The 26,392-nt window shown below is 45.7% G+C and overlaps 1 protein-coding gene across 1 annotated transcript in view; it reads left to right on the top strand.

Moving 5' to 3' along the window:
* The first annotated feature begins 2,489 nt into the window (after positions 1-2,489).
* The window catches only part of tmem94 (transmembrane protein 94), a 30,038-nt gene continuing 6,135 nt past the window's right edge, over positions 2,490-26,392 (top strand). Inside the window, exons 1-22 of the mRNA XM_042342407.1 lie at positions 2,490-2,505; positions 10,624-10,743; positions 11,257-11,384; positions 13,140-13,276; positions 14,502-14,704; positions 14,947-15,098; positions 15,451-15,553; positions 16,296-16,382; positions 16,577-16,693; positions 17,186-17,242; positions 17,477-17,581; positions 18,888-19,061; positions 19,519-19,722; positions 20,083-20,398; positions 20,668-20,841; positions 21,667-21,769; positions 22,630-22,847; positions 23,636-23,817; positions 24,463-24,601; positions 25,574-25,689; positions 26,064-26,163; positions 26,283-26,391. Of these exons, the coding sequence (XP_042198341.1) occupies positions 10,630-10,743; positions 11,257-11,384; positions 13,140-13,276; positions 14,502-14,704; positions 14,947-15,098; positions 15,451-15,553; positions 16,296-16,382; positions 16,577-16,693; positions 17,186-17,242; positions 17,477-17,581; positions 18,888-19,061; positions 19,519-19,722; positions 20,083-20,398; positions 20,668-20,841; positions 21,667-21,769; positions 22,630-22,847; positions 23,636-23,817; positions 24,463-24,601; positions 25,574-25,689; positions 26,064-26,163; positions 26,283-26,391 (3,038 nt within the window). The 5' untranslated portion in view covers positions 2,490-2,505; positions 10,624-10,629. The remainder of the gene's footprint in view (positions 2,506-10,623; positions 10,744-11,256; positions 11,385-13,139; positions 13,277-14,501; positions 14,705-14,946; positions 15,099-15,450; positions 15,554-16,295; positions 16,383-16,576; positions 16,694-17,185; positions 17,243-17,476; positions 17,582-18,887; positions 19,062-19,518; positions 19,723-20,082; positions 20,399-20,667; positions 20,842-21,666; positions 21,770-22,629; positions 22,848-23,635; positions 23,818-24,462; positions 24,602-25,573; positions 25,690-26,063; positions 26,164-26,282; position 26,392) is intronic.

Raw genomic sequence — 26,392 nt, 5'->3', positions numbered from 1 at the left:
CAGCCCTCAATGGGATGATAAGGTGTTATAATCAAATGCGAGGATTATTATTTATAACATCTGATTTGAAAGAGGACACTTCTGAAAAACACTATGCTCGACCGAAAAGATGTCAGTTACCATCCTGCTGTTTCGCAAACTCTAAAAGGCATAGTGCGTCGCCACAAACAGCTCATTGTGTGCTCAGCCGGTGAGTGAGTGACTGACCGTCTATCGGTGGTTGTGTAAACTAGTCTAGTCAGGCTATAAAAGCACAGCCTTAGTCCAGTATTCCCAAAAGGCTGGTGTTACGTGGACAGAAACGGAATGACAGTTGCAACCACAGACACAATAGAACTGTGGCCCGCATTCAGGGAAGAACATTGAAGTCAAAAATAACAGCGGACGGAAGGAACTCCGAAGCTTCTTTGCTCAGAAGCTACCAGTTTGGGTTCCATGTGATTGCGACAGACCCCACGATGAGGATAAACTGGATACGGGGACCTATTCGGCAGCATTGTTGCCTGGTTACCAGCACAGGTTGATGTTGATCTTCAAGGTGAATGTTTTACAGTCACTGCATACCTCAGTGAACTCCTGCTATATGATTGCCCGGCCCAGTCGGACTTATCGCATGGTTCGCTCACCCCTTCACTGTCCCGCCGTCTGCGGCTGAGCTTTCAGTCACTCTGCCCCCATCTCTGGAAATCTCTCGCCTTCGCCTTGCACCCTTCCCAAAGAGGCCTCCTCCTCAGCTTCCTTTGCTTCCCGATTGGTAAGTGTTTTGGCTGCAATTGGAAATGTTGTCCTCAGGAAATTATACGATGAGGATGAGTGTTCAACCCTGTGGTTCCCTTGATTTGTGGGTTGATGGTTATGGTTCGAGATGCAGATGTCAGGAGCCTATCTCTCCACTGTCATTAGGGTCTCGGGACCTGTCTGTGCATATTTCCAGCTCATCGCGTCACCGCGCAATGCCACTCAGCTCAAGACAACAAGTTTGTGTCTCCATAATCCTGCCAAATCTCTCCGTCCCGCACCCTATAAGTCATAGTGGGGTGGGGGGGGGGGGGTCAGCCTGGTTCAGTTAGTAGCACTCTTGGGTCCAGGTCACAAAATTGTGGATTCAAACTCCACATCCGAGGCCTTACTGTTGATGCTACGATTAACACACCCCACACTCTACACGTCAGCTGACTGGTCGACGGCCGGAACAGGTACCCTGGTGGATCCGAGCCTCGCTTTACCTCGTAAGACGTGAAAAAAAGCAGCCTTTACTTCTACAACAACAACAACAAGATTGCATTTATAGAGCGCCTTTCACGTCGGGAGGACATCCCAAGGCGCTGGACAGTTGGGTCGGGACCCGAGCCTTGGGGGGGGGAATGGTCAGGGGGAGGTGAGGGGAGGGAGGGAGCGAGGGGGGAGATGGTCAGGGGGAGGGGAGGGGAGGGAGTGAGGAGGGGGGGAATGGTCAGGGGGAGGGGAGGGAGAGAGTGAGGAGGGGGGAGATGGTCAGGGGGAGGGGAGGGGAGGGAGCGAGGAGGGGGGAGATGGTCAGGGGGAGGGGAGGGAGGGAGGGAGCGAGGAGGGGGGAGATGGTCAGGGGGAGGGGAGGGAGGGAGCGAGGAGGGGGGAATGGTCAGGGGAGGGGAGGGAGGGAGCGAGGAGGGGGGAATGGTCAGGGGGAGGGGAGGGAGGGAGCGAGGAGGGGGGGAGATGGTCAGTGGGAGGGGAGGGGAGGGAGGGGGCGAGGAGGGGGGAGATGGTCAGGGGGAGGGGAGGGAGGGAGGGAGCGAGGAGGGGGGAGATGGTCAGGGGGAGGGGAGGGGAGGGAGCGAGGAGGGGGGAGATGGGCGAGAGGGGAGCTGAAGGCACGATGTAATAATAATAGTAACAATAGTAATAATCCGTGCATTCGCTACAGCGCCTCATTACGTCTCAAAGGCGCTTCACAGAGAACGTACCGCGAAGCGTAGTGACTGTGCGTTTCTGTGGGCGAAAGGCGGCAGCCAATCGTGCACAGAGGCGTCGCCGCCCCCCACACCCCCCACAGACGGGTCGGTCGTGGGTCGAGTGAGCGAAGGCGACACGAGCCGATCAGACTCCAGCAGTGACCCCCTCCCCCTCCCCCCCCCCCCCACCCCAGGGGGCTCTTGTCAACCTGAACCCCACCCAACCCCCTCACACAGGTGAGTGAGAGAGCCGCGCAGGCGCAGACAGGGGCCTCTCCGGCTCGAGGGCGGAACGCGCAGGCGCGGGAAGCCGGCCAGCCCCCGCGCAGGCGCAGAGCGTGCGGTGAGGGCCGCGCAGGCGCAGAGCGTGCGGTGAGGGCCGCGCAGGCGCAGAGCGTGAGTGCGGAGCCGGCGGCCGAGGGAGGGGAGGGACTGACGGGCGGAAGGGAAGGGACGGGGCCCTCATGTGGGCAGCGCCGCCGCGGCTCCGGGCACGGCTTCCGTGCTCCACGGCTTCCCCCGCGCCGCCGCCGCCGCCGCCGCCATGGACAGGCCGCGGCCCAACTGTCAGGTAACGGGGCCTTCCCGCCCGGCGTGTGGGGGAGGGGACGTGAGGGGGGACGTGAGGGTGACGTAAAGGGACGTGAGGACGTAAAGGGACGTGCACCTCCCCCCTCCCCCCCCCCCCTTAGGATGTGCACCCCTACCACCCCCACAATGGACGTGCGTGCGAGCCCCCAATGGGGCGGTGTGTGTGGGGGCGGTGTGTGTGGGGGGCGGTGTGTGGGGGGGCGGTGTGTGTGTGTGTGGGGGCGGTGTGTGTGTGTGTGTGGGGGCGGTGTGTGTGGGGGCGGTGTGTGGGGGGTAGGGAGGGCCGGTGTGTGGGGGGGAGGGGGCGGTGGGGGCAGAGGAGCGGTGCCCCCGCGGTATAACGCATCCGCGACCGCGACGCGTGCCGTGGTCCATGCCCTCGTCACGTGGTCCAGACGGCTGGCGCTCGCCTCACGGGGGGCACTGCGAGGTGGAGCGACTGTGGCCGGAACCCGGAGGCGTAGGGATGGGCCGGAGCACTGGAACTGAATGGACGCTGTGAGAGCCGGCGCAGACCCTGATGGGCTGAATGACCTCCTTTCCGTGGTGTAAATTTCCGCGATTATAATCAATGATAATCCTTGCGTTTGATCACGTCTTCCGGACGTCTCCGAGCGCTTTACAGGACATACTGTACAGTGAATTGACCGTATGTTTGTGGGTGAAACGCGGCAGCCAATTGAAGGCACAAAGTCGTGGATAGAGTGACCAAATTATTATTTATCTACTTTTCTTGAGGGGTTATTATCAGGCGCGTGGAGTAAGGAAACTTGCCCAAGGTTTGGCCTTGCCGGGAATCGAACCCGGGTCTCTCGCTTGCGAGGCGAGTGCTCTAACCACTACAGGACTCATGTAGTTTGATTCTTCAAGCCCCTCATGCCTTCTCTATTCCTCTCCTTCCTCCTCACCCCAAAGCGCAGCAAATGAGCACATCCCTGTCTACCTCCATCTTAATACACCTCCACCATTAATTCCAACTCCCCTCAGTACGGGCAGCTCCACTTCGCCTGGAACAGGGTGTGCAGATATCTATCGCCTCTTCCCAAGGGCATTGACATCAGGCCTTCCTGGACTGTGGGAGGGCAATTTGGATGCCAATGGGGTGTGTGGTTTTACTTCCATTCACACCATTGTTTACCTAGTGAATTGTGAAGGGTGTGGGGGAGAGTAAGGAGTGAGTGGAGTATAAACACAGGCACGGACTGGTTGGGCCAAGTGGCCTGTTTCTTGTGCTGTTGTAAATCTATGTGATGATGTGATGGGGTGAGAGAAGGGGAAAAGAGGACGAAGGCTGGAGGTGGAAGAAGCATTGCCTATGAGCGTTCCAACCTGTTCTTGGATTATGCCCAGTTGCGAAAGGTACTAGAAGAGGCTAGAGTAACTCGTGTGAACTATTTCCCAATGTACTAGAGAATGCTGTGGATTTTCTCTAAAGCTGTCAGCTAATCTTAGGATGCAGATGATTATAAAACACTTTAGTTTTGTGCTCATGGTTTGACATCTGAATCCATTGCGTAGAATCTATTTGCTGTTAAATAAATCATTGTTTCAGAAAAGCAGCAGTGGAGTGTGCTTGGTTCGGTATTTTGTTTTTATTAAAATAAGTAGTAATGTGTGCGCAGTAATCCAGCAGAGATGATCCTCTGCAAGGATGCAGATTATCCTTTTATATCTTATAATGATAACAATAATTCTTGCGTCTAATCGCATCTTGTAGATGTCTCAAAGCGCTTCACAGGATATACTGTAAAGTGAATTGAGTGTATGTTTGTGGGCGAAAAGCAGTAATCAATTGCACACAGCAGTGTCCCACATACAGTCGTGGATTGAGTGACCAAATTCTTTTTTTTATTGAAGGGCTTATTCCCCTCGGAAAAGTGATCTGGCTATCGACTAACAACCGAGTTCCTGCTTACTGTTAGGTAAACCGAGGCATATGGAGTAAGGAAACTTGCCCAACATTTCGCCCTGCCCGGGAATCAAACCCAGATTTCTCGCTTGCGAGGCAAGTGCTCTAATCACTAAGCTACAGGACTCAACTGAGCGCTTACGCGTAGAAACACCTACTGTAAGGTTTGATACCACATAGGATGCAAAACTATTAAATGAAAGAGTAGACCCTCCGAGGCTTGGAATCTGCAGAGTGAGCTTTGTGTTAATTAAGAAATTAAATGGTCGATGGATTCAGAAGCAGCAGTAACACACAAGCAGTTTATTTGCACACTAATGGTTTCCTCTCCAACTCCAGGCTGTGAGTCACTGGTATTTTACTAAAGCGTAATGATAAGTGTGTGAAATTTTTATACTGCATCCACTTGAGCTGTGAAAAACCACTCAGTAATACAAAGGATTGATCTTATTCACTCAAAGCTTGTCCAGAGGGCGCGTTTTGAGCTACATAATACCAGTATGATAACTGCTAATGGTGTGAGTGCTGGGATGGGTTTGAGCCGGTGTAGATATCACACAATTGTTCAGCGTTGCTTGATGATGAAGCATACTGTCGGACAATGCTGGATTGACTCCAAATGTCCATTAACCTTAAACAACAGCAACAACAAAATTACATTTGTATAGCGTCTTTAACATCGGAAGGACGTCCCAAGGTGCATGACAGACAGAGTTATGTTATGCTAAAGTAAATAATCATGATAATAATCCTTGCATTTGACATAGCGCCTTATCAATTCTTCGAGACGTCTCAAAGCGCTTCCCCATATTTACTGTGAAGTGAATTGACTGTCTATTTTGTGGGCCAATTGCAGAGGTGTAATCTATGGTCAGTCAATGGTTGCCATATCTCTTCTTGCAAGCTTGGCAAATCTCCTCTTTCTTTTCTCAATGACCTTTTAATTTTACAAACCAGCCAAGTGGGAGCCTTGCATTTGGCAGCAGAAATCCAGTCTGCCGCAGTTTTTTGCCATCGAGATCCTGTTTACCTGCAAAAGAAAAGCTTTTCTGCGAAGGTTGCATTTTTAACATTGTCGAGAGGTTTCATGGATAAACACTGCAGCAGCCTTTAAAGTGTCCCTATTTGTGCACAGCAATTTCTGCTTGTATATATTTTCCTTTCTTCCCTCCACTTCTTTCTCCCCCCCCCCCCCGACCCCACCAGATTTAAAATAGCCTCGCTGTAAAAGGAGGAAGGAATTTCACACCAAGCTTGTACCACATAAGATAAAAATTCAAGTGTGTCTTTCATTTGGTAATTACTTAGCCCGTGGAGATGTATAATGAATGTAGGTTTATGCCTGCGGGCCCACGCATTGATTTCCAAATCTCACTTGTGCCATTTGGGAAGACACTGAAGAAGAACTGAAGGCTTTCACCAGAGGAAGGGGAAGCCATTAAAGATGTGAACAACCTGCATTGCAGCGCCACCAACTGTACCTTTCCCTACTTTGTAAAACTTCCTCGAATTATCTGGTTAGATAGTGGACAACTCTGCCCTCCGGTAAAGGCGAAGGATCCATTATAAGAGGCAGAGCCTTAAACTCAGAGGCGAGACAGTTAACTGTGGTCAGAAAGAGTTTATTCACACACAGGGTTGTGAGGATGTGGAACCTTCTACCCGGATAGCTGTAGATTTAAAACATCTGTCGTCATACATTCGTACATAACTATCAAATTTTAATGTTTAATTACCTAAAGACAAGTGGAAATTAATCCATAAAGCACCACAGAGGGCATACACATAGTTAATGTGGTGTATACTGTTATACTGCTGTTCCAGTTAGTGCAATATGTTGAGAGGAGTGTCAGAAAAATTTTCTTTCAACTGTAGCTAAAGTCCTTACCAAAGAGCTGTGTGCAGAATGGATGATCACAGTATGTGTGGTCGCTGGTAAGGAGCCCATCGTGTACGTGACCACAAGCAGCTGACTGCGGTTGTATATGACGGAGGCGCTATCTCTGCCTGCCCTGCCTGCCTGGGCTGAGCTTGTGAGAAAATCGTCCCTTCCGTATCTTTAATCTTCAGCGCATATTTGGACAATGCTGTTCAGAGAAGTGAGTGCAGTTGCAACGAAGCTTCGTCGATGTCCCAAGCTGCAAGTAAGTGCTTTCACGCATTCTTTAGTGGAATTCTAAACAAATGTCCGTAAATGTTTTTAACTCCTGTGAGAATTCGATGTATGTGGCTATTTAGCTACTGTTCATGCTGTTGTTTGTGGGAGACGGTATTTTCATAGAACAAATGCATTAAACTCCTTTGGAGCACTGTTGCAATAATTTGTCACTGTTAGATTAATGCTGTCTGTCGGACGAGAGGACAAGTCTGATATAGTGTTCTGCAGTGTTTTGTTCAGGAATATTTATTGTATGTGAAGAATCTGCGGTACTCTTGTGTTAGAGGCTGTGAGTGTTAATGTACTATTTTTATCGTTAGTTAAAAATCTTCAAATGGACATTATCCCCACTCCAAAGCTGCTCGGTGAGTTTCATTAGTATTTTGTGGACACACTGTCCATTCAGTAAATCTAGCTTACTTAAGTAAATACTGTTTAGCTGGCGTACAAAGTCAAATGAGATTCTGGAGGTTTATTTGCTTTTTCTCTCTCCGATTCCTGAACAAAGCACTGCATTAGACTTGCTCTCCCATCCTATAAGACTGCGTTAAGTTAACCGTGCCAAATTACTGCAACAGTGCTCGGAAGGAGTCTGGCACATTGCGTCTATGAAATTCTGGAGGTTTCTGTGCTTTTCGTCCCTGATCCATTAGAATTCCCTGTAAAGGCAGGCCAATAAGCTTCTCATGCTGTTTGCACGCAGATTTTCTCAGGTTTTATGGCTAGTTCCTAATTTGACTTGAGTTTTAAAAGCAATGAGAATGGAGGACTCCATGTCTAAATTTTAACTAACCAATATACTTTACTCTTGCTAATACCCCTTCAATGTAAGAAAGATAAATGTAGAATAATTTGGTTAATCCACTGTTTGTGGGACACTGCTGTGTGCAATTAGCTGCCGCATTTCGCCCACAAAATATACAGCCAATTCACTTTACAGTATATTGTGTGAAGTGCTTTGAGACATCTCAAAGACGTGATAAGGCGCAATATCAAATACAATAATTATTATTGTTATGAATGCACGCTATCATAGAAAATAACCAGCTTTTCAGTGGTTTGGAGGGTGAATACCCAGCTGAGCACATCACTGAGTTGTATTGATCACAAAGATCCCAAGCTTTGTTGTTGTTATTATAATGGGGTTTAATTTCATTTGGGGGATTTATAGTGGTGGCTAAACCCTCGATTATCACAGCAACTCATAACTGATGTAGTAGATCAGGTTACTGTGAATGCAAATCCGGGCTGCCTAATTATCCCAGCAACCGTGCTCATATTTCACGTCAAACCGTGTCCTGGAAGTGTCTTATTACAGTAGAACTTAGTATTGCCAGTGAGATGAAATGTTGCAGTCTCAGTTGGTGCTGATTGAAATATGCACTTTTTAGTAGCTTAATGGATTCTGGGTGACATTGCTTTATGCCCTACAATAACTATAATAATACTAATAATAATCTATCTAAAAGAATCAAAGGATTGTGATGGTTTAAAGGGCAGGTTCGCATACCTCATTCCTTAATAACATTAAGAAGAACCGTCATTTTGCCATCAGTAACTGGCGCTGTGCAAAAGCAACTTCAAAGTGAGAAACAGTGCTATAAATATCTGCCGTGGAAAGGGAAGAGAAATCACTCCAGTGTTGTGAATTGGGATTAAATGCTGATCAAGGTTTTTGTGTAGAAGGAAAAGGAAGAGGAGTGTGAAGTTCTTTCCAAGTTTTTTCAAGAAGCATTTTTTTCCCTCTCTTTGATTTAATCCACACAGGATCCAGATACTGTGCAGTCTGTACATTGAATGGTTTTGGTCTGGGCCGATTATTTCTATAATCAATAGTGTTCAATAAATGGACTCGTCGGAACGGCTGCTGCTAGTTTACTGATTTCGGATCCTACTTACGTGACTGATAATGAAACCAGTTAAAATTAAAGGTGTCAGTAGGAAAGAGAGGTGCTTAGAGGAAATATTCCAGTTCAACGTAAGCTTTTTAACTGAGCATAGCGAATCCGTGTGGCGTTCCTGCTAAGCACATTGGGACTGGAACTTTTATACGGCTGCAACAAGAGATTATGCTGTGCGCAATTGGCTGCCAGGTTTCACCTACAAAATATACAGTCAATTCACTTTACAGTATGTCCTGCCAAGCGCTTTGAGACGTCTCAAAGACGTGATAAGGCGCTATATCAAATGCAAGGATTATTATTATTATGGGTGTTGCTGCAATCCAATGCCGATGCACTGGGCTTTGTTTAATTACGTCTGTGTATGTTTCAATCCTTCCTGGGGCTGTAACAATGGAGACCTCAGTCCAATTCACAGAACTGCAAACACCACTTTCTTCATTCAGATAGATTGGAATCTGTGCTGCGATATGCATTTCCTTCAACAGGATATTTCTGCTCCTTTGCACTGGATGTATCTGTTACTCCTTGCCTTGACGTGTGAGATTTCTGTGAGAATTTTCTGTTCCTGAATGATAAAGTAGATGCTGGGAAGCATGAGCAACTTTATTATTAGATGTACTCAAAGGAGAAATTGGTGGGTTTTTATTTTGAATTTCAAATTGGTTTTTCACAGTACTGCAATTATGCAAATTATTAATGGCATTGACGAGGGCCAAGAAATATTCGCAAATGTGTTATGTTTTTGGAATGCTTTCAAATCTGGATGTTTCAGATGGGTAATAAAAACAGAAGCCGCTGGGAACCCTCAGCAGATCAGGCAGCATCTATGGAAAGAGTTTTTAGTGATTTTCAAAAAAAATGATATTTAATATTGTCACGTTGAAACATTTCAAAGTGCAAATTGAGTTACCAAAGTGTCGTAACTATTGCAAAACTAACCCAGCAACTCATCTGCATCAACAGCTCGCCCAGAAACAGCAGTGAGATAAATGCCCAATTTAATTTGGCTTTTTTATGCTGTGATTTTGGATGGAAAAGTAATATTTAGCCGTGATTCTGGAAGAACTACCTGCTGTTTTTTTNGATATCAAGCCATGGGATCTTTTAATATCTATTTGGGGCCCAGTATGAACAGAGTCTTGGCTCAACTTTGCTCCTGAACGATGGGACCTCCAATAGAGCAGAGCTCCCCCAACTGGAAAGATTATTAACTCGAGTACTAGTGTGGGCCTTAGATCTGTAAACTCCTGACCAAGAGGCGAGAGCGCTAAAAACTGAGCCAAACTGACAGAATCCAAGTACGCTGCATTCTTGCCAAAAAGCTCTCCTCTGATAGTATGAACACGAATATCCAGAAAGAGAATCTGTGTGTTTTTCTCTCACTCCCTGCACAAAGTCTCTGGGATCGCAAAGTAATCTGTTCTGCCCAGATGCTAAGTCTGTTTGCGTGTAAGGTGATGTCACATTGAAGTCTCGGTGTGAGTTGTCTGTACTTGCTGACACCTAATCTTGTTGTAACTCAGACATTAATGTGCAGGTACACACCAGAATGATTGCTCTGTGCTTTACAAGCATTGACGTCATTCAAAAACTTTTTTTTAAAAAATGCTTGTTATTTTCAGAATGTGCAGTAGTTGCTTGTTTAGCCCAGTGACTTTGACCTGTTCTCTAATGGGAAACAGATCACTCTTGTAAGTGACTTTACACGTTCACACAGATAGATTTGTAAGGTACAGGGAATGTACCTTCGTGGGAATGTGATGCTTCTTTGCTGGAGAAAAAACCCAGACTTTTGCACATTCTGCGTTCATTATATTTTAAGCAAAACCATGAAATGTAACGGTAAGATTGCCACCAAATGGTGGGAGTATTGGGGGTACTGGGAGTATTGATGCATTGTCCTCTGTGATAGTGGGAAATGGGGTTGTTCTTAAGATGTTCTTAAGGCCTCCACTCTCCCTCCCCACCCTCTTGTGGAGAGACGCTTCACTAAAATAATGAGCGGGGCACCTAGAAGCCAAGGACGTATGACAGCTGAGGCTCGATGAGTTCCAAGTATCTTTGTTCTGTTTTGACAGCGTGAGATATGGACCTAAATGAAATGTTTCTGTTGTGTTTCTTGCACAGGATGAGATGAGTACAAACCTGGGTCTTTCCACCAAGCAGGCGCTGATGGTCCTACGTGACCAGCTCACTGCCATTCTGGAAGAACATCAGAAGCAGCGCAAGAAGAACATGCCCTGGAAGGTACAGCAATGACCGGAAACGGAGCAACTGACCCTGTCCTTCTTACTCTTGTATTTGTGTGAGTTTGGGGGGGAGAGAGATTGGTGGCTGCAATAAATTTGAAAATAAAATAGTTTAGTGTTCCACTGGTGGTTTTGTGGGTACGTGCCCTCCGTAGTAGTACTGAGGCCAGTACATCAACAAAAAACGGGATGAGATGTGTCCTCCATGTGATGAAATAGATTGAATACCAACCTAGGATTGAGGAAATGGATTAGGATGCTTTGGATTGATTTGCAGTAGTGGGTTACATATTAGGCAAGTTTCCTTCCTCCACACGCCTCTGTTTACCTAGCAGTAAGTAGAAACCCGGTTGTTAGTTGATTGGTGGATCGATTTCCTGGCGTAATAATGCTGTATGCATAGCCGAGTGGTAACCCATCTGTTTTGTTCAGTGCTGTACGCCCGATTTGCATGACTTTGTTTTGCATTTCCTCAGCACGGTGTCTGTTCACGTCTGCTTTTGTTTTTCAGGATAAATGGTTTAAGGGCTTCCTCTACCACAACAGCCGATTCTCCAGCTTCCATTGGCCAGGTGCAGCTCTCATGCTGTTGTCTGCCGTCTTGTTGCTGTGCTGCTATGGGAGCCAGCCAGAAGGCAGGTAAGAGAGAGCTCACTGAATAGTGGAAATCCCTGTCTGTAATCTTCTACCTCACTCCTCTTTCTGTTTGGCTAACTCGGGCATGTTGCTATCCTGGGTCGCTATCCTGCGTGAGGGCCACTATATAAACACAAGTTGTTGTTGCTTGTTTCCCACTTCCTTTGCGTCACTGTTGGTAGCTGAGACCGCAGCTATTTATGTCCCAAACCTCTGGAACTATGGCTCATCCCCTCCCTCTTTGTCTTAAAACCACCCTTCAACCCACCTCGTTACTTCCCCCTCAGAACATTGTTCCACTAAACCTTTGGGAAGGGGAAATGGTTCTCTTGCGTCTTAAGAGAATTTGCTCTTAGCCTTTTGGTTAACCTTGACCTCTTTATTCCGTCACGCTGTTTTTAGCGGTGCTGTTGCTCTGTTTCTCATGGGAAAAGTGACATTTTCCCATCTCACTTTGACCCTGTTGGGTTTGCGCACCAGAGTATCTTCAAAGAGAAGTGTTACATTAAGCATGACAACTTGCCCAAGCACGGACACACACACACGCATACACACAGTGCTTGGGCTTGAGTTTGGTTCCCACAGCTGAATTCCATTGCCGCGTATTGCATTGTCAAATCTCTAAAGGTGGGCTGTCTTCATCTAAAAGTGAAATACTTGTCCAGCATCATTCTCTTTTTCTACATTTGTGTATTTTTGTACATTTGTGCTTGAAAGCTACTGCTTGTGATATAACTTGATCCAAATCAACACTGCTGGGAAGTGACCTGGGTGCAGACATTTTATGAGGAATCTTTGGAGTCAGTGGTTTGGAAATAACTGTTATTGGGCGATCTGCCCACAACCCTCTGTCCAGTTCGCATGCCACTGAAGAGGGTGAGCTACGCACAAAATGTCCGTTACCAGGCTCCCTGTTTCCAGCAGTCTTAGAAACACTTGGCATTAAAAACTCCAAGATATCACTGTAAGACTCAGTTACAGTGTGGCATTTCAGATCAGTAAACTTCCTCTTTTATAGAATAAGGAGATCAAGATTAACCAAAAGATAGCAGGCAGTGCAAATTTTTTTTTGCTTAACGTACAGGGTGGAAGTATACAGCTCATCATGCTCTTAGCTGTTATTGTGATGTTTTAAATTCATGTCCACACATTTGGCCAACAGCCAAATTAGTATCCGGCAGCTGTCACAAGGAGTTTGGGTGCCCCCAGGTTGAGTAACATAATTACTTCGGAAATAGTTTTCAGTCTGGCTCAGTTACTTGTCTCTGCATCGGAAAGTTTGTCGGTTCAAGCTCCTTGTGGGGTCTTGGCTGATATTCCAATGCAGTGCTGGATCATCAGATTTGCCGTCTTTCAGATGAGACGTTAAACCGAGGTCCTGCCTGCCTGTTCAAAGAGAAAGGGTTTATTCCTGGTCAACAATCCTCCGGATAAAATTGGTTATTCACTCTATGACCAAATGTTTGTAGGATATTTACTGCTCACTAATTGCCAGGGCTCGCCTACGAAATACACAATCACTGTGTTTCACATAAACCATGTGAAGCATTTTGAGACGTTCTTGATTCTACAGGCCCGATATCAAATGCAAGGATCGTTCTTTTTTTATTATTAAATATTTTAGTGTGGCCTTGCCCTATAGTTGAACCATTTATTAGTGTGTAATCGTTGCCTTGTATTGAGATTCTATTGAGAGCAAAGCCCAATTTATGTATATATGTATGTGTATGTGTTTCTTTCCCCACTCTCCTTTGTCAGCCAGGGACGTGCAATAGTGAATGCAGCAGCACTATTCCTGCTTCTCCTCCTCAATCTTCATCTAATTGGGCGACAGGGGAAACAGAAGAAGGAGGAGGTCATGGCCAGGCTGCAAGCTATCGTCAGTAAACTGAACGGTGAATAAACTCCCAACAAGTAGTTCCTTTGTTTAGAGCTGAGCATTTCTCTTTAGTGATTAACACTATGGTTCACTGGCTTGGCTGATGTGAGTTTCAGTTTTTTTGGGGGGTTGGGGGGGGCCTTCAAGACTGTCTACAGATAAATCCGGATAAACTGCGCGCTGATAAATTGGAGGAAGCCGGGAACCGAAGTAAATTGTCTCAATTCCCACGCCTAGCCTGGTTGCTCAGCCGAACTATAAAATCTTATCAAGCCAGAATGTCTTAATAACCTTCCAGTGTGTCAAGTGTACGATCCGAGAATATTAATAAAACCCAAGTGCATTTGCTGTACTTCTGAAACTTGTATCTGCCAGATAGATCGGTGATTAGAAAGTCAGAAAGTGAAGTCTCAGTAAGTTTGTGAGAGCAGTAAGTGGTTTTTCAGTGAGTGCCAAACACAGTGGTATTTGCTCTCCTTTCGTCTGGGTTTTTGTTTGGTCAGCCGGGTGTCTGACACACGCAGAAACCTATCACTGTGCTTAAAAGTATCCAAGGCAAACAGAGTTCTGTGCATCCCACCTACACATGGGAATTTCTTGCCTGGAGTAGAAAATGCACTTGCTCCCCTGGTTTCCTTATCCTATCAGGCGCAAGTTAGCAAGAGATAAGGCTTGGATGCCCCAATATGTGCATCGGGGTAACTGTTGGAGTTTAGCCAGCTAAATGCTTGGCATTCCATTGAAAGCACTGTCTAGGAAGCTTCCCACTGCTTGTCCAGCTAGGACCAGCCTACCCGTTAGGGCTTTGGCTTGCAGGGTTAACAGGAGCTATGTGAGAAGGATCCCTATCTCCAATGATTATTCTGCCTCTCCAAGTCTTGCTGTCTGTCTGATCTGTCTTCAGTAGTGTCCTGCATTACTGAAAACCCTCCTTACTCAGGAACCGGACTAGTGAGACCACCACAGAGGGTTAACTCCATTCCGACATTTTGTTGCCAAGGAAATCCCACCCCCCCATTAGTCACTTGTTGGTCACCTTTCTCTGTATGATAACCTGTAATGAAAAAGATATGATTCTGACTTTTGTCCAGTTGAGTTGATCTAACCCAGTCCCATAGATAGTGCCACTGACTGTTTGTTGCACAGTTACTCCACAGGTGTGCCAGTTGAGCACGTGTGTTCAGGTGAGACATTAAAGTGTTTAGTTCTAACTGAATTCATTTTTTTATCTATATTTGCAGAAGCGCTAAAGGCCGGTGAGGGTCTGAGATGGGAGGACACGTTATACCCAGACCTCTACATGCCCTGCGCCCCATCCTGGTCACTGCACTGGGCCTTCAGAGATGGGCGTCTAGTCAACCTGCCCGTCTCTTTATTGGTAGAAGGTGACATCATTGCACTTAGACCTGGTCAGGAGTCCTTTGCTTCTCTACGAGGAATTAAGGTAAACATTGATATTCCATCATAATGTGGTGTCTAAAGGAGATCAGTTTACAACGCAGGCCCATGATATGAGCACTGAATTGTTTATAACGCAAATTATAAACATGGGGGGTGACTCATTCATTATGTACGTGTTGCTCCGACTGACTTGTTTCTTATGTGTTAAAAATAGCTGATGTCCATCTACTTAAATTAACCACTTTCTCCCTCTCTTGTCTGTTCTGTTCCCTGTGACTGATGCAGGACGACGAGCATATAGTCCTGGAGCCAGGAGATTTGTTTCCACCTTTCTCTCCTCCCCCAACGCCCAGAGGAAAAGGGAAAAAGGGACCTCAGAGCCCTCAGCAGCACAGGCTCTTCAGAGTAGTGAGGACTCCTGTTCTCGAGAATGTCAGGTATGCAACAGCAAATTCATAAGCACAAGAGGCAACACATGAGAAAAGATCCTTCAGTATTGCCATAAACTGACTTAGCTAATAGTTCATGGCTTACTTCCATACCCTTCACGCTTCCCAATATGTTTGGGGAGTGTCAAGGGAATGAATGCAAAGTGAAACTTCTGTGAAAGCTGATATAGCTAAATTGAACCATCAGTTAGCATGAGAACATTTAGCATGTATCAGCTGGTGTTTTCCATCATGTGAATTGGGGACATCTCACTCCCCACCCCCCCCCCCACCCCCACATGTAGCTCTAGCCAGTGATCTCACATTTACAGTAAGGTGTTGTGGCTGATTTGTTTTGCAGACGGAGCCTGGATCTGGCACATTCCCGACCTGTGACTGCGCTCGACAATGAACGCTACACAGTGCAGACTGCCATGGAGAAGTACACCGTCCCTGTTGTTCTGGTAGATCAAGTGTTTAATCAACTCATTATTTGTGTCTTAGATTGGTTATAATAGTTATGTAAGGATTAGGGCTGAAGCTCCCTTAATAGGGTAAATGGGAATCCTTCTCCGGGCACACCTTCCTCCTCCAAGCAGGTAGGGCAGGGTGGTGGGGTTCAGCTGTGTTTTTAAAACGATTGTTCTTCCAACACCACTCGGGAGAGGCTTGTTGTGTCCGACTGAGTTGATATGAGGGGAATATTGGACCGTTTTACAATCCCAGGCAAGGAAAGCAAGGACATCTTATCTACAAACAAAATCAATGCAAGAGGTATATGAAGCGACATTGTCACTTTGTGCCTTGGTGAAATTTTAATTAATCAGTAATGTGGTGTAGAGCAGCAGGATGCTGTGAAGTTGTGCAGCCGCTGCAATCTTGTGAAGGTTTGTATCCATTTGAGACCATCTATCTGCCTGATCAGTAACCATTCAGTGCAGGGGCAGAGCTCAGATCAGATTGGCCACCCTTTCAGCTGACTCAACGCAATGGATTTTTTAAACAACGGAGACTTTACTCACAAATTAGTAAGTAACTAATCTTTGCATTTCATACAGTGTGACGATATAGGTAAAATAATAGCAAGTTTAGCCAGCCTTCTGATCACTTGCTTCTGGTGAAGTCCTCCTGCTTCATTACAGCATGATAGGTTGTCCACTGGGTTGCTGAGGCAGCTGCTCATTGCATATATGTTTTGTTTTAAAGGGTGTATTTCTGGTTACAAACACTGTGCGGTTTGTCTTCCGTGCTCCTGGAATCACCAATTGGCAGATTGCCCTTTTCCAACTTCAGGTAAATTCAAAGGTCTTTACTATAATGCAGGGCTCCAACATTGGTTTCTGTCAGAGCAACAGTATCGTTGATCTGTTTTGATGTGCGGGCTTCGCGACATGTCATCATTTACAAACCGGGGCTCCCATCACCGAAAAGGTGAATGAACGTATTTACCGCACGATTGTAATGAGCGCTTTCTGTGTTGCGTTTAGGTGAATGGCATATTGCCAATCCTCCCTTTGCTCTTCCCTGTGATGTGGGTGCTCGTCACGGCTTATGGGGAGGCTCGAGTCTTGGCGCAGTTCAGCAAGGCGCCTCCCGTTGGCCTGGTAAGATCATCTCTCAATACGAAGAAACGTCGGTCCACAGGATAGACTTAAAGGAGAATTGTACTGAAGGTTTTGTGTTAATAGTGGTGTGGACAGATAAAGCACTACCTTTCCAACTGTGTTCCTGTGATGGGACATGTGGTCCCTTTACACCAACCTGAATCACCAGCCAGATAGAAGCCAAAGTAATAACCATCAAAAAATGGGGATTATGAACTGGAAATAAATAAAATCGCACTTAATATAGAATGGTTTATTTCCTGTGGACAAATCCACGTTTTAACCTTGTAACTGATGCACTGATCAAAACAAAAATCTCTTAATCTCTTTTGGGAATTGCTTTCCCGTGGGTAACCTGATCTGGGAAAGTTTAATAAAAAAAACTGTTTGATTCTGAGTGATAATAACCTGGAAAGCTTTGTATACCGCGCACGCTATCGGTAATTTCTTATATGATGTGATTTAGTGGCTGATCAATTTCTCCTCCCACAGTTGGCGAAATTCTCTGAGGACACTCTGAGCAGTTACACCGAAGTGGTTTCTTCAAAGGTAGGATTTCAGCTGCACTAAACCACACTATGTCACCTTTTGCAGACACTTTCACACGCAAAATATACAATCAATTCACTTTACAATGTATTCTGAAGTGCTTCCGATTTTCTCGAAGATGTTTGATCCAGGTCCTCACGTACAGAGCTTTAGTAGTTTGTAGTTTATGCGCTATGGACCTGTTCTCTTCAGTTTTTGTCTGTACTCGGCTGTGTCCTGATTTCCCCCCGATAGGAAATGATGTGCTGTGTTTGGAGTCACTTTCTGTCAGTGCTACGAGGAAAGTCGCTTACCCTTTGCTACACTTCAAGCCTACTTCAGAACCTGGGCTCCATCACCGTGAGTATCGAATTACCCAACCTTTCCAATCTAGTGTCCTCGACTACTGCTGAGAAATCATGGGATTGAGTTGATGCCTTACCAGCCAATTTGCTTATGGTCTGTAGGGACAGAGTGTTGTGCTGAATTATCACAAAGTACATAGTCCTCATTAATTGTGCAAATCTATTTTTCCCATTGGCTCAATGAGGGTGTTGTTATATTGCCGGAGTAATTTGAGATAAATCAATGGGGCAGATAATATTTCTGTGTCCTTGAAGATTTGGAGTCCTGCAGCTCAGTGGTTAGAGCACTTGCCTCACGAGCAAGTGACCTGGGTTCGATTCCCGGCAGGTCCGGGCGAAACCTTGGGCAAGTTTCCTCGCTCCACACGCCTGATAATAATCCCTCAAGAAAAATAAATAAATAATTTGGTCACTCGATCCACGGCTGTTTGTGGGACATTGCTGTGCGCAATTGGCTGCCGCGTTTCGCCCACAAATATACAGTCAATTCACTTTACAGTCTATTCTGTGAAGCGCTTTGAGACGTCGAGAAGACGTGAAAAAGCGCTATATCAAATGCAAGGATTATTGCTGTTTGGTGAAAATCAATCCTTTACAAATTTGTTTTAGATTTGTTTAGGTTTTTGTTATTTTGTTACATTTGCATCATATTACATTTGAATCGTGTTTACACTTCAGACATATCATTGCACTCGCATCTGACTTGGTGAACCAGGCTTGCAAAGCTAGTGAGCGGACTGCGAGGCCTCTTTTCAGGCTATAAATGTCCTGCTGTATCTTGTACAAACCGTTCATTAGAAAGGTGAAAAGTTATAGGTTGAGCTGACACTCCTGTGCAGTGTCTGAGGGAGCGCTACATTGTAAGAGATGTTGTACTAAAAATGAGCTGTTAAACCGAGCTCCGTCTGCCTGTTCAGGTGGGCATTAAAGATCCCGCGGCACTATTCGAAATGAGTTGCTCCCGGTGTCCTGGCCAACAATCCCCCAGATAAAATTGGTCATTCGCTTCATGGCTGTTTGCAGGACATTGCTGTGCACAAATTGGCTGCCGTGTTTCGCCTACACATATACAATCGCTAATTGATGGCAAGTAGTTGTGAAGTGTTTTGAGATGTTAGACTCTCATCAAAGATTATTACATTATTATTATGAAACGGTTTATTTTATTACTTTTTTTCCTTCAGTGCACAAGTGCCATTTGTCACAGTTCTGTGTGTGAGAACTGTGTTAATCTAGGATCATCCATGCAGAACTTTTTTTCATGTTGGTAGAAAGGATAATTGTGTTATATGAAAACCTAGGTATTGTGCTGTGTGGACAAGCAAGGAGTGTTGTCTTGGCCCAACCCGAGCCCAGAAACCGTCCTGTTCTTCAGTGGGCGTATGGAGTCGCCCCATGACAGCCTCGAAGATCTGAAGGACGACCTCTCCATGAGGTCCTTCGGCCACCCAGAGGTGGATGAAGACAAGGAGGAGGTGAGAGTAATGTCATATGCCCATAGGGGATAAGCCAGAAAGAACCAGTGTAATGCAAGGCTGCAGTTCAGGATGACCAGGATTATCATCGCAATCCCTGTTTGGTACTGATGTGTACGCCCTGAAACTCTGGAACACTCTTCCTCTATCCCTCCTCCTTGCCCCTCCTCCCAGCTCGGCATCGTGCTCCGCCACTGTCAAGCGCTCTGGGCTACCCTGTGTGAGGGTTGTTATGTAAATGCAAATTGTCGTTGTTGATGTTTTTATTGGCATTTGCAGGTGTGACAATCACACTGCCTGGGTACAATTCTGTTTTACTTCCAACTCTCTCTCTCACACACCACTTAGCACATTGAGTCATTCGAAGAATTGCTTTTAACAAAATAATAAATTGAATTGTTTTTAAATAAAAAGATCTGTCGAACCCATGTTCCATGGATTTGTGTGCAATTCCCAGTCCAGGGAAGCTGATGCTCTTCTGCCGACCTCTGGCCTGGACTTGGTGTACGTCGCTAACGAGATGTGCCAGGAGAGAGACGAGAAGACAGAAAGCACCCCCAAGCCCAAGAAACACAGTGAGAATCGTCGGTGCAAACACCTGTCGGGATCCAACGTCAGTTTCAGCAAGGACACGGAAGGAGGAGAGGAGCAAATAACGCAGGTTAAAACTTAACATCTGGGTATAAAACAAACCAGAAGTTTATATATTTCGCCCACAAAATATACAATCAATTCACTTTACAGTATATCCTGTGAAGCGCTTTTGAGCTATCTCAAAGACGTGATAAGGTGATATATCAAATGCAAGGATTATTATGTAAAAAGTAGCAATGGGCAAACTGAATTGAATTACTATAGTCCACCTGATGGTATGTAATTGTGGTTTGGTGATCAATAGCTGGGAGATGGATGACGTAAGAAACGAAAGGCAACTGACACTGCTGGACAAGATTTAGATGAGCAGTGAGTCCTAGGTTGAGCGGAGAATAATAGGGTTTCTACCTTTGCACTTTTGTTACAGATCAGTGGTATTGGTGAAGGGCTGGATCTGGAAGCCGAGGATTATGTCTGCGATTACCACCTGGAAATGCTGAGTCTCTCTCAGAACCAGCAGAACCCAGCCAGCATTCAGTTTGATGACGCAAACTGGCAGTTTCACATCTCCTCGCTGAAGCCACTTGGCCTCAATATCCTCCTCAACTTGTGTTACTCCACAGTCACTGAGCAGGTGTGTCACTTCTCCGACCACCTGTCTAACATTGCTCTGCAGGAGACTTCTGGTGCTGCCGTTCCCATCCACATTCCCTGGGGGCTGTGTGAGCTGTCCAGGCTTATAGGTACGTAGCTAACCTGAAGGATCATCAGCTTTTCCAGAGGTGATGATCCCTTCAAAATAAAGAAAAATTAAAATTTTAAAAAGTGTGATCACTCAATCCACGGCTGTTTGTGGGACGCCGCTGTGTGTAATTGGCTGCCGGGTTTCGCCCACAAAACATTCAGTCAATTCACTTTACAGTATATTCTGTGAAGCGCTTTGACACATCTCAATGACGTGATAAGGCGCTGTATCAAATGCAAGTATTATTATCAGGTATCTGTTTTGTAGGTTTTACTCCTGGTGCCAAAGAACTCTTCAAGCAGGAGAACCACCTGACGATGTACCAGCTTCCCACAGTAGAAGTGGTCAAAGAGATTGTGCCAAGGAGACTCTCGTATGTCACCAAGAGGAGACCACCGCTCAGTCATCTGATCAGCCTGTTTGTGAGGGATACTTTGACCAGTGAGTGATTACCATCTGTGTGCATATTCCAGCCTGCTAAATTTAAATACTCATTTTTTATGTTCAATATCATTTAGGATCACTTATCATTTCACCATTTCCCTTCCCTTTGATACAATTGCTCCCCTTTCTTCCTGGAGGCATTAGAGGGAATGTTACTGTCAGTGACAGTTGTGGTCTGGTACCTCAGCCCAGTGACAATTCTTGGTGTGAATCCAATCAGTGAGTGCTAGCAACCTATTTAACCACAGGGACATGGCATCCATGTCCTGACCTAGCCAACTGAGCTAGATAGAGATAATCAGTAATTGGGAACCCTCTAACCCAGGGCCACAGGATTCAATGAGGTGTTGGTAGGCTAATCTAACATGCCATATAATACATCTATTCTCCTCTGTTTTTAATATATTGAGTTTGTACTTAGTCTTCGATTGAACTGAGACTTTTCCATTCATGACTGATTGCACACCGAAGCAAAGGTCCCAAATGCTTCCATTGCTCCCTGGGGTGAGAATTTCCCCTTTGGTTTTCGATGGGCAAAAAATATTTGAAGAGTTGAAATGTGGAACTCTCTTTCCCCCAAAAGGCTGTGGATTATGGCTGGATCCATTCAAATTTTCAAGGCTGAGGTGGATAGATATTTGTCAGGTCAGGGTATTAAGGGATATGGGGTAAGGGCAGGTAATTGGAGTTAAGGTACAGATCAGCCATGGTTTCATAGAATGGGGGAACAGGCTCAAGGGGTTGAATAGCTTCCTTTTGTTCCTATGTTGTTCCAAGTCTGTTGTGTTGAGCTGTTTCTTCCACTGTCTGATCTGTGTGCAGGTGGCGTCCAGATGTTGTCTCATGGCTCGGCTGACCTCATCCTGGAGGCCTGCACCGATTTCTGGGATGGCACGGATATTTATCCCCTCTCTGGCTCAGACAGGTTTGTTCTGCTCAGGTGCTCGGTACACTGCATGGAAGGTCATTGCCGCATCTTGTCCAACAGTTGAACTTGCATCATTCAGTTCAAGTGAGCCCGGGTCCAATTGTGGGCTGGGTTAATCTTACTCGAATACTGTGGTGGAAGTGCAATCATTGTCTTACCTCAGTAACCAATGTGGGCCTTGTGCAGATTATTTCACTTTTGTACCTAAATCTATTATTCATCCAGGTGCTTTGGATTGTGGGTTCAGTTCAGGTCAACACTTAAAATTTTCCTTCAATCCTCTGGGCTGAGGGTTTCAATCGGATTTAATCTTCGGGGTTGACTCTTAGACAGGTTTTTTGGAGTAAGTTCCTAGGCCCAGTTTTACAGAGATGTGTCTATGTCAGTGTAAAGGGCTTGGAAGGATTGCTCCATTGCACAGCTCTTTGTAAAATGGTCCCTGTTGGACTTAAACAATCTGAAGTGAGAAGTACAGAATCTTTAATAAAAACAGAAGTCACTGGGAACACTCAGCAGGTCAGAGAGCATCTATAGAGAGAGGAAAGTGGATTAACATTTCAGGTCAACGACCTTTCGTCAGAACTGAAATGTTTATCCTCCCTACCCAAGGCAGGAGAGAGTGGCTGCTTATTAACTTTTTATGCCAATCATTTTTTGTCAAAAGAATTGATTGATTGATGGATTGATTTGGAATGTGTTCTCCTGTAATCAATGGAGTAGATGATGCGCAGAGTTTGGTGCGTTTCTACAGTGATAATTGAATTTCAATCAATCAAGATTGATTTTTATTTCTGTTGGAGTGACTCCGATCCCAATGGTGTTTATTTTAATCTACCTTTTTCCCTGTGATGTTGCAGGAAGAAAGTGTTGGATTTCTACCAGCGGGCCTGTCTCTCGGGATATTGCTCTGCGTTTTCCTACAAGCCTATGCATTGCACCCTGTCCTCTGAGCTGAATGGGAAGTGCATTGAGCTGGTCCAGGTGCCAGGTCAGAATGCTATTTTCACCTCCTATGACCTACCAGGGACCACGCCCATTAAACATGGCAGTAGAAGAAACAGCTGGAGTTCTGATGGTACTTTGATCTTCACAAAATTACTTCTTTTCACAACTTATCTCTTACCGTTTTGGGGGATTTTTGAAGTTTTTTTTTACCTCCTTCCACACTGTGCTGTTTCTCCTATTTTCTCCCCCTTTCTCCCACTTTCTTTTCTGCCCTTCTCTCTTCTAAAGGTGTTGATTTATGCTGGAGTACTGAGCAGTTCCCGAGGATTGGTAGCCCTTTGGCACTATGCCCAAGTGGAGATACTTATGTTGTGAGCTTATAGACCATTATTGTGTGCTTTTTTTTGTTGCATGAAATCAGTCTATTTACACCCAAAACACCCCGGGTTGTGGACAGTGTACAACAGAGTATGTGCAGCCTACGCTGACACCTTTCTGCTTAGGCACTAAAATCATGTCAGTGATATGACCATATCCACCTGACGTTTCCCAGCTTTTCATAGGCTGCAAAACTGACCGGTGAAGTTTATTAAATTAAAAACGCTGTTGTCAAGAGAGTAGCGGAAGGGGAAGGGATGGTTTGAAATGGGAAGGAATTAGTAGGAATAAATCTTGCATTTAGTCTAGCGCCTATAACTTTGAATGTCTCTAAAAGTGTTTTGTAAAGTGTAGTAACTGTAACTAAAGACCAGCACGGCAGCCGTTTTTTGCACATCAGTGTCCTGCAAACGGCCTTGAAGTGATGATTATTATTAAATGAGGTTAAGACGGGACAAGGTTGAGTTTTGAAGGCCAGGATGTAAAACCCAGCTGTGCAGAGCGTAATGTGACTGAACAGAATTCTGGTGGTTTCTTCAGAGGGAATCGTGGAAGTGATGGAAAAGGAGGACTGCATCCAAGCACTGAGTGGGCAGATCTTCATAGGAATGGTCTCCTCCCAATACCAAGCTCGACTAGACATTGTGCGGTTAATTGATGCACTGGTCAACGCATGCATCCGTTTTGTTTACTTCTCCATGGAAGATGAGCTAAAAAGCAAGGTACTGTTCTCGGGTTCAGTAGTCTCTGGCCTTTTTACCCAAAGTCTCGTTATTGTGGCAGGTGTTTACTGCACAGCCATTGCATTTCAGGTGCACTTTCGACCAGTTTGTTTAAATAATAATCTTTGCATTTGAAAAAGCGCCTCATCACGTCTTGAGACGTCTCAAAGCGCTTCACGGAATATATATTGTAAAGCGAACGGAACTCTTACCGGATTTGCCTCCTCTTGTAACTGGGCACTCGATTTAAAATTAAATCATGTGTTAATTGTTCTCCAATAAATATCTTTTGCCATTTGTTGCAAAGATTTTTTGGGAGAAAGAAAAGAATATTACAGGTCTTTTTTTTTGTTCAACATGCAACTCGTAACAGTAGAGTAATAGATGGCAAGTTCGTGGAGGTGGGTGGGTATGATTTGACCTGGATTGCCACTTGTAAAGCTGTCTCTTAGCTCAAAACTCCATGAATTATCCATTGGATGCACTTTGCAGCCTGGCTTCTAACCAAGTCCTTTGCACATCTACGGAAAAAGAAGTTGTGACTGAGCGCAGCCTGCTTCTGTTCTGGGTGGGTGCTCTGCAAGGATGAGGTCAGATGAGCCAAAAGGTCTTCTCCACCCAAACTAATCCACTGCTTCGTCGCAGGTGTTTGCAGAGAAGATGGGATTAGAGACCGGCTGGAACTGCCACATCTCTTTACTGCCGTACATTGGAGGTCCTGGCTCTGAGATACCACAGTCCAGCCCCAGCCACACAGGGTCCCTGCGTGACGACCTGCATCAGGGTAGGCCATTGCCTTGTGTCTCTTTTTCTTGAAGCCTGCGAGGGAGTGATATATGGTGCTGCTGCGCTGATAACTAGCGTAATATTTCACCAGTGTGCTTCCTGTTTGACGGCTCAGTCGATAACAACAAAAACAACAAATTACACACACACAGGGCCTTTCACGTCGGGGGTACATCCCAAGGTGCTGGACAGTCAGGGATTTGGACCCCGAGCAGGGGGTTAGGATCAGGAGGGGTGGAAGGCAGGGAGGGTGGGGGTAGGAGGGTGGCCGAAGGCACAGTCGAAGAGGAGGGTCTTGAGACGTGCCTTGAACGAGGCGAGGGAGCGAGGCGTGGGGACTGTGGGATGGAGTTCCCAAAGGAATTGTCTTACTCATACTGTCTTACTCGCACATTAAAACATCGCTCACGGGTAGAACAGTTCTGTAAAAGCTTAATTTGCTTCAATTAGAATCTTGGCAGCATCTTTCAGTCTGCAATCTGGGTGATTAAGCCATATGTCTCTCGTGTAGCTTTGCTGCCTGTTCCAAACCCCAGCACTGGTGCCACGTAGACCCAGCGTGTAAGAAGCGTTACTTGTGGAATAAATAGGAATGGAAATGAGCAAAGGTGCGCCCAATTTCAGAGAACAGAGGTGAAACTGGAGAAATCGGGGATGGATGTACTGCTGGTTCACTCACTTGACGTACGTACATGAAGCGAAGAAATCCGCATTGAGGCAGGATAAGAACATAGGAATTTACTGGCGAAGCAAGACCAAGGTCCATCTAGTTCACCTTCCACCATTCATCCTGGCAGCGCTTGACATGTCGTGTCCCAAACTATATACTGTAGCCTAATGTGTTCTTGAAACAAACAGCACTTTCTGCTTCCACCATCTGTCTCCCTAGGGAGCCTGTTCCATAAGTTCACTGCTGATCTCTGCAGCGTGTGCACCAAGGTCACCTCACCTCATTTTCTCTGACGCGTAGATTCAAAGGACGATCCAGAGGGGGCGTTGCTAATGGAAGAAGAAAGACACTCAGATCTCATCAGTTTCCAGCCCACAGACAGCGACGTGCCCAGCTTTCTGGAAGACTGCAACAGGGTGAGCAGCGGGATTCAATGATTCAAGTTCACAACAGGAAAATCTTAAGACTGCCTCCGTGCCCCACGGGGGGAAAACATTCTAACTTGCTTTTGACGTCATTCAGGATAAATATGCAATGAAATATGCTCACTCAATCAGAGTAGGTTAAGAGATCATCTTTTAGGAAATCAATGTACAATTCTTTTTTTTTCTTTTTTTAAAAAAAAACTTGTACACTTTTTAAATGTTTTTTTAAAAAAAAGTTCAAGTTGTGCACCTCTCCGGTCGAAAGATTGTGGATGTGGCCCGGCTGGAAAGACTGCTCTAAGGCTTACTGTTTGTGTATGCGTGCAAACCAACAACAAACCGCACGTTACTTTTCTTCACCTTAGGCCAAACTACCACGGGGAATCCATCAGGTGCGGCCACACCTGCAGAACATCGATAATGTGCCTTTACTGGTCCCTCTGTTCACAGACTGCACTCAAGACAGTAAGTTAACATTGTACAGTCCAGTATTCGATCACGCTCGTGTCTCTCTCCCTATCCTTATAGTCTTCAATACTGTTCCTCAGCAGGTAGCTAATGAATCCTTTTCTTCTCTTTGCCAGCCATGTGTGAGATGATGAAGATCATGCAGGAATACGGGGAGGTGATCTGCTGCCTGGGGAGTTCTGCCAACTTCAGGAACAACTGTCTCTTCCTGCAGAGTGACATCGGG

The sequence above is a fragment of the Callorhinchus milii genome, unplaced genomic scaffold (genome assembly GCF_018977255.1).
Source record: "Callorhinchus milii isolate IMCB2004 unplaced genomic scaffold, IMCB_Cmil_1.0 Scaffold20, whole genome shotgun sequence".
Classification (NCBI taxonomy): Eukaryota; Metazoa; Chordata; class Chondrichthyes; order Chimaeriformes; family Callorhinchidae; genus Callorhinchus; species Callorhinchus milii.
The sequence above is the reverse complement of the archived record's forward strand: the minus strand, read 5'-3'. Positions and strand labels throughout refer to the sequence as shown.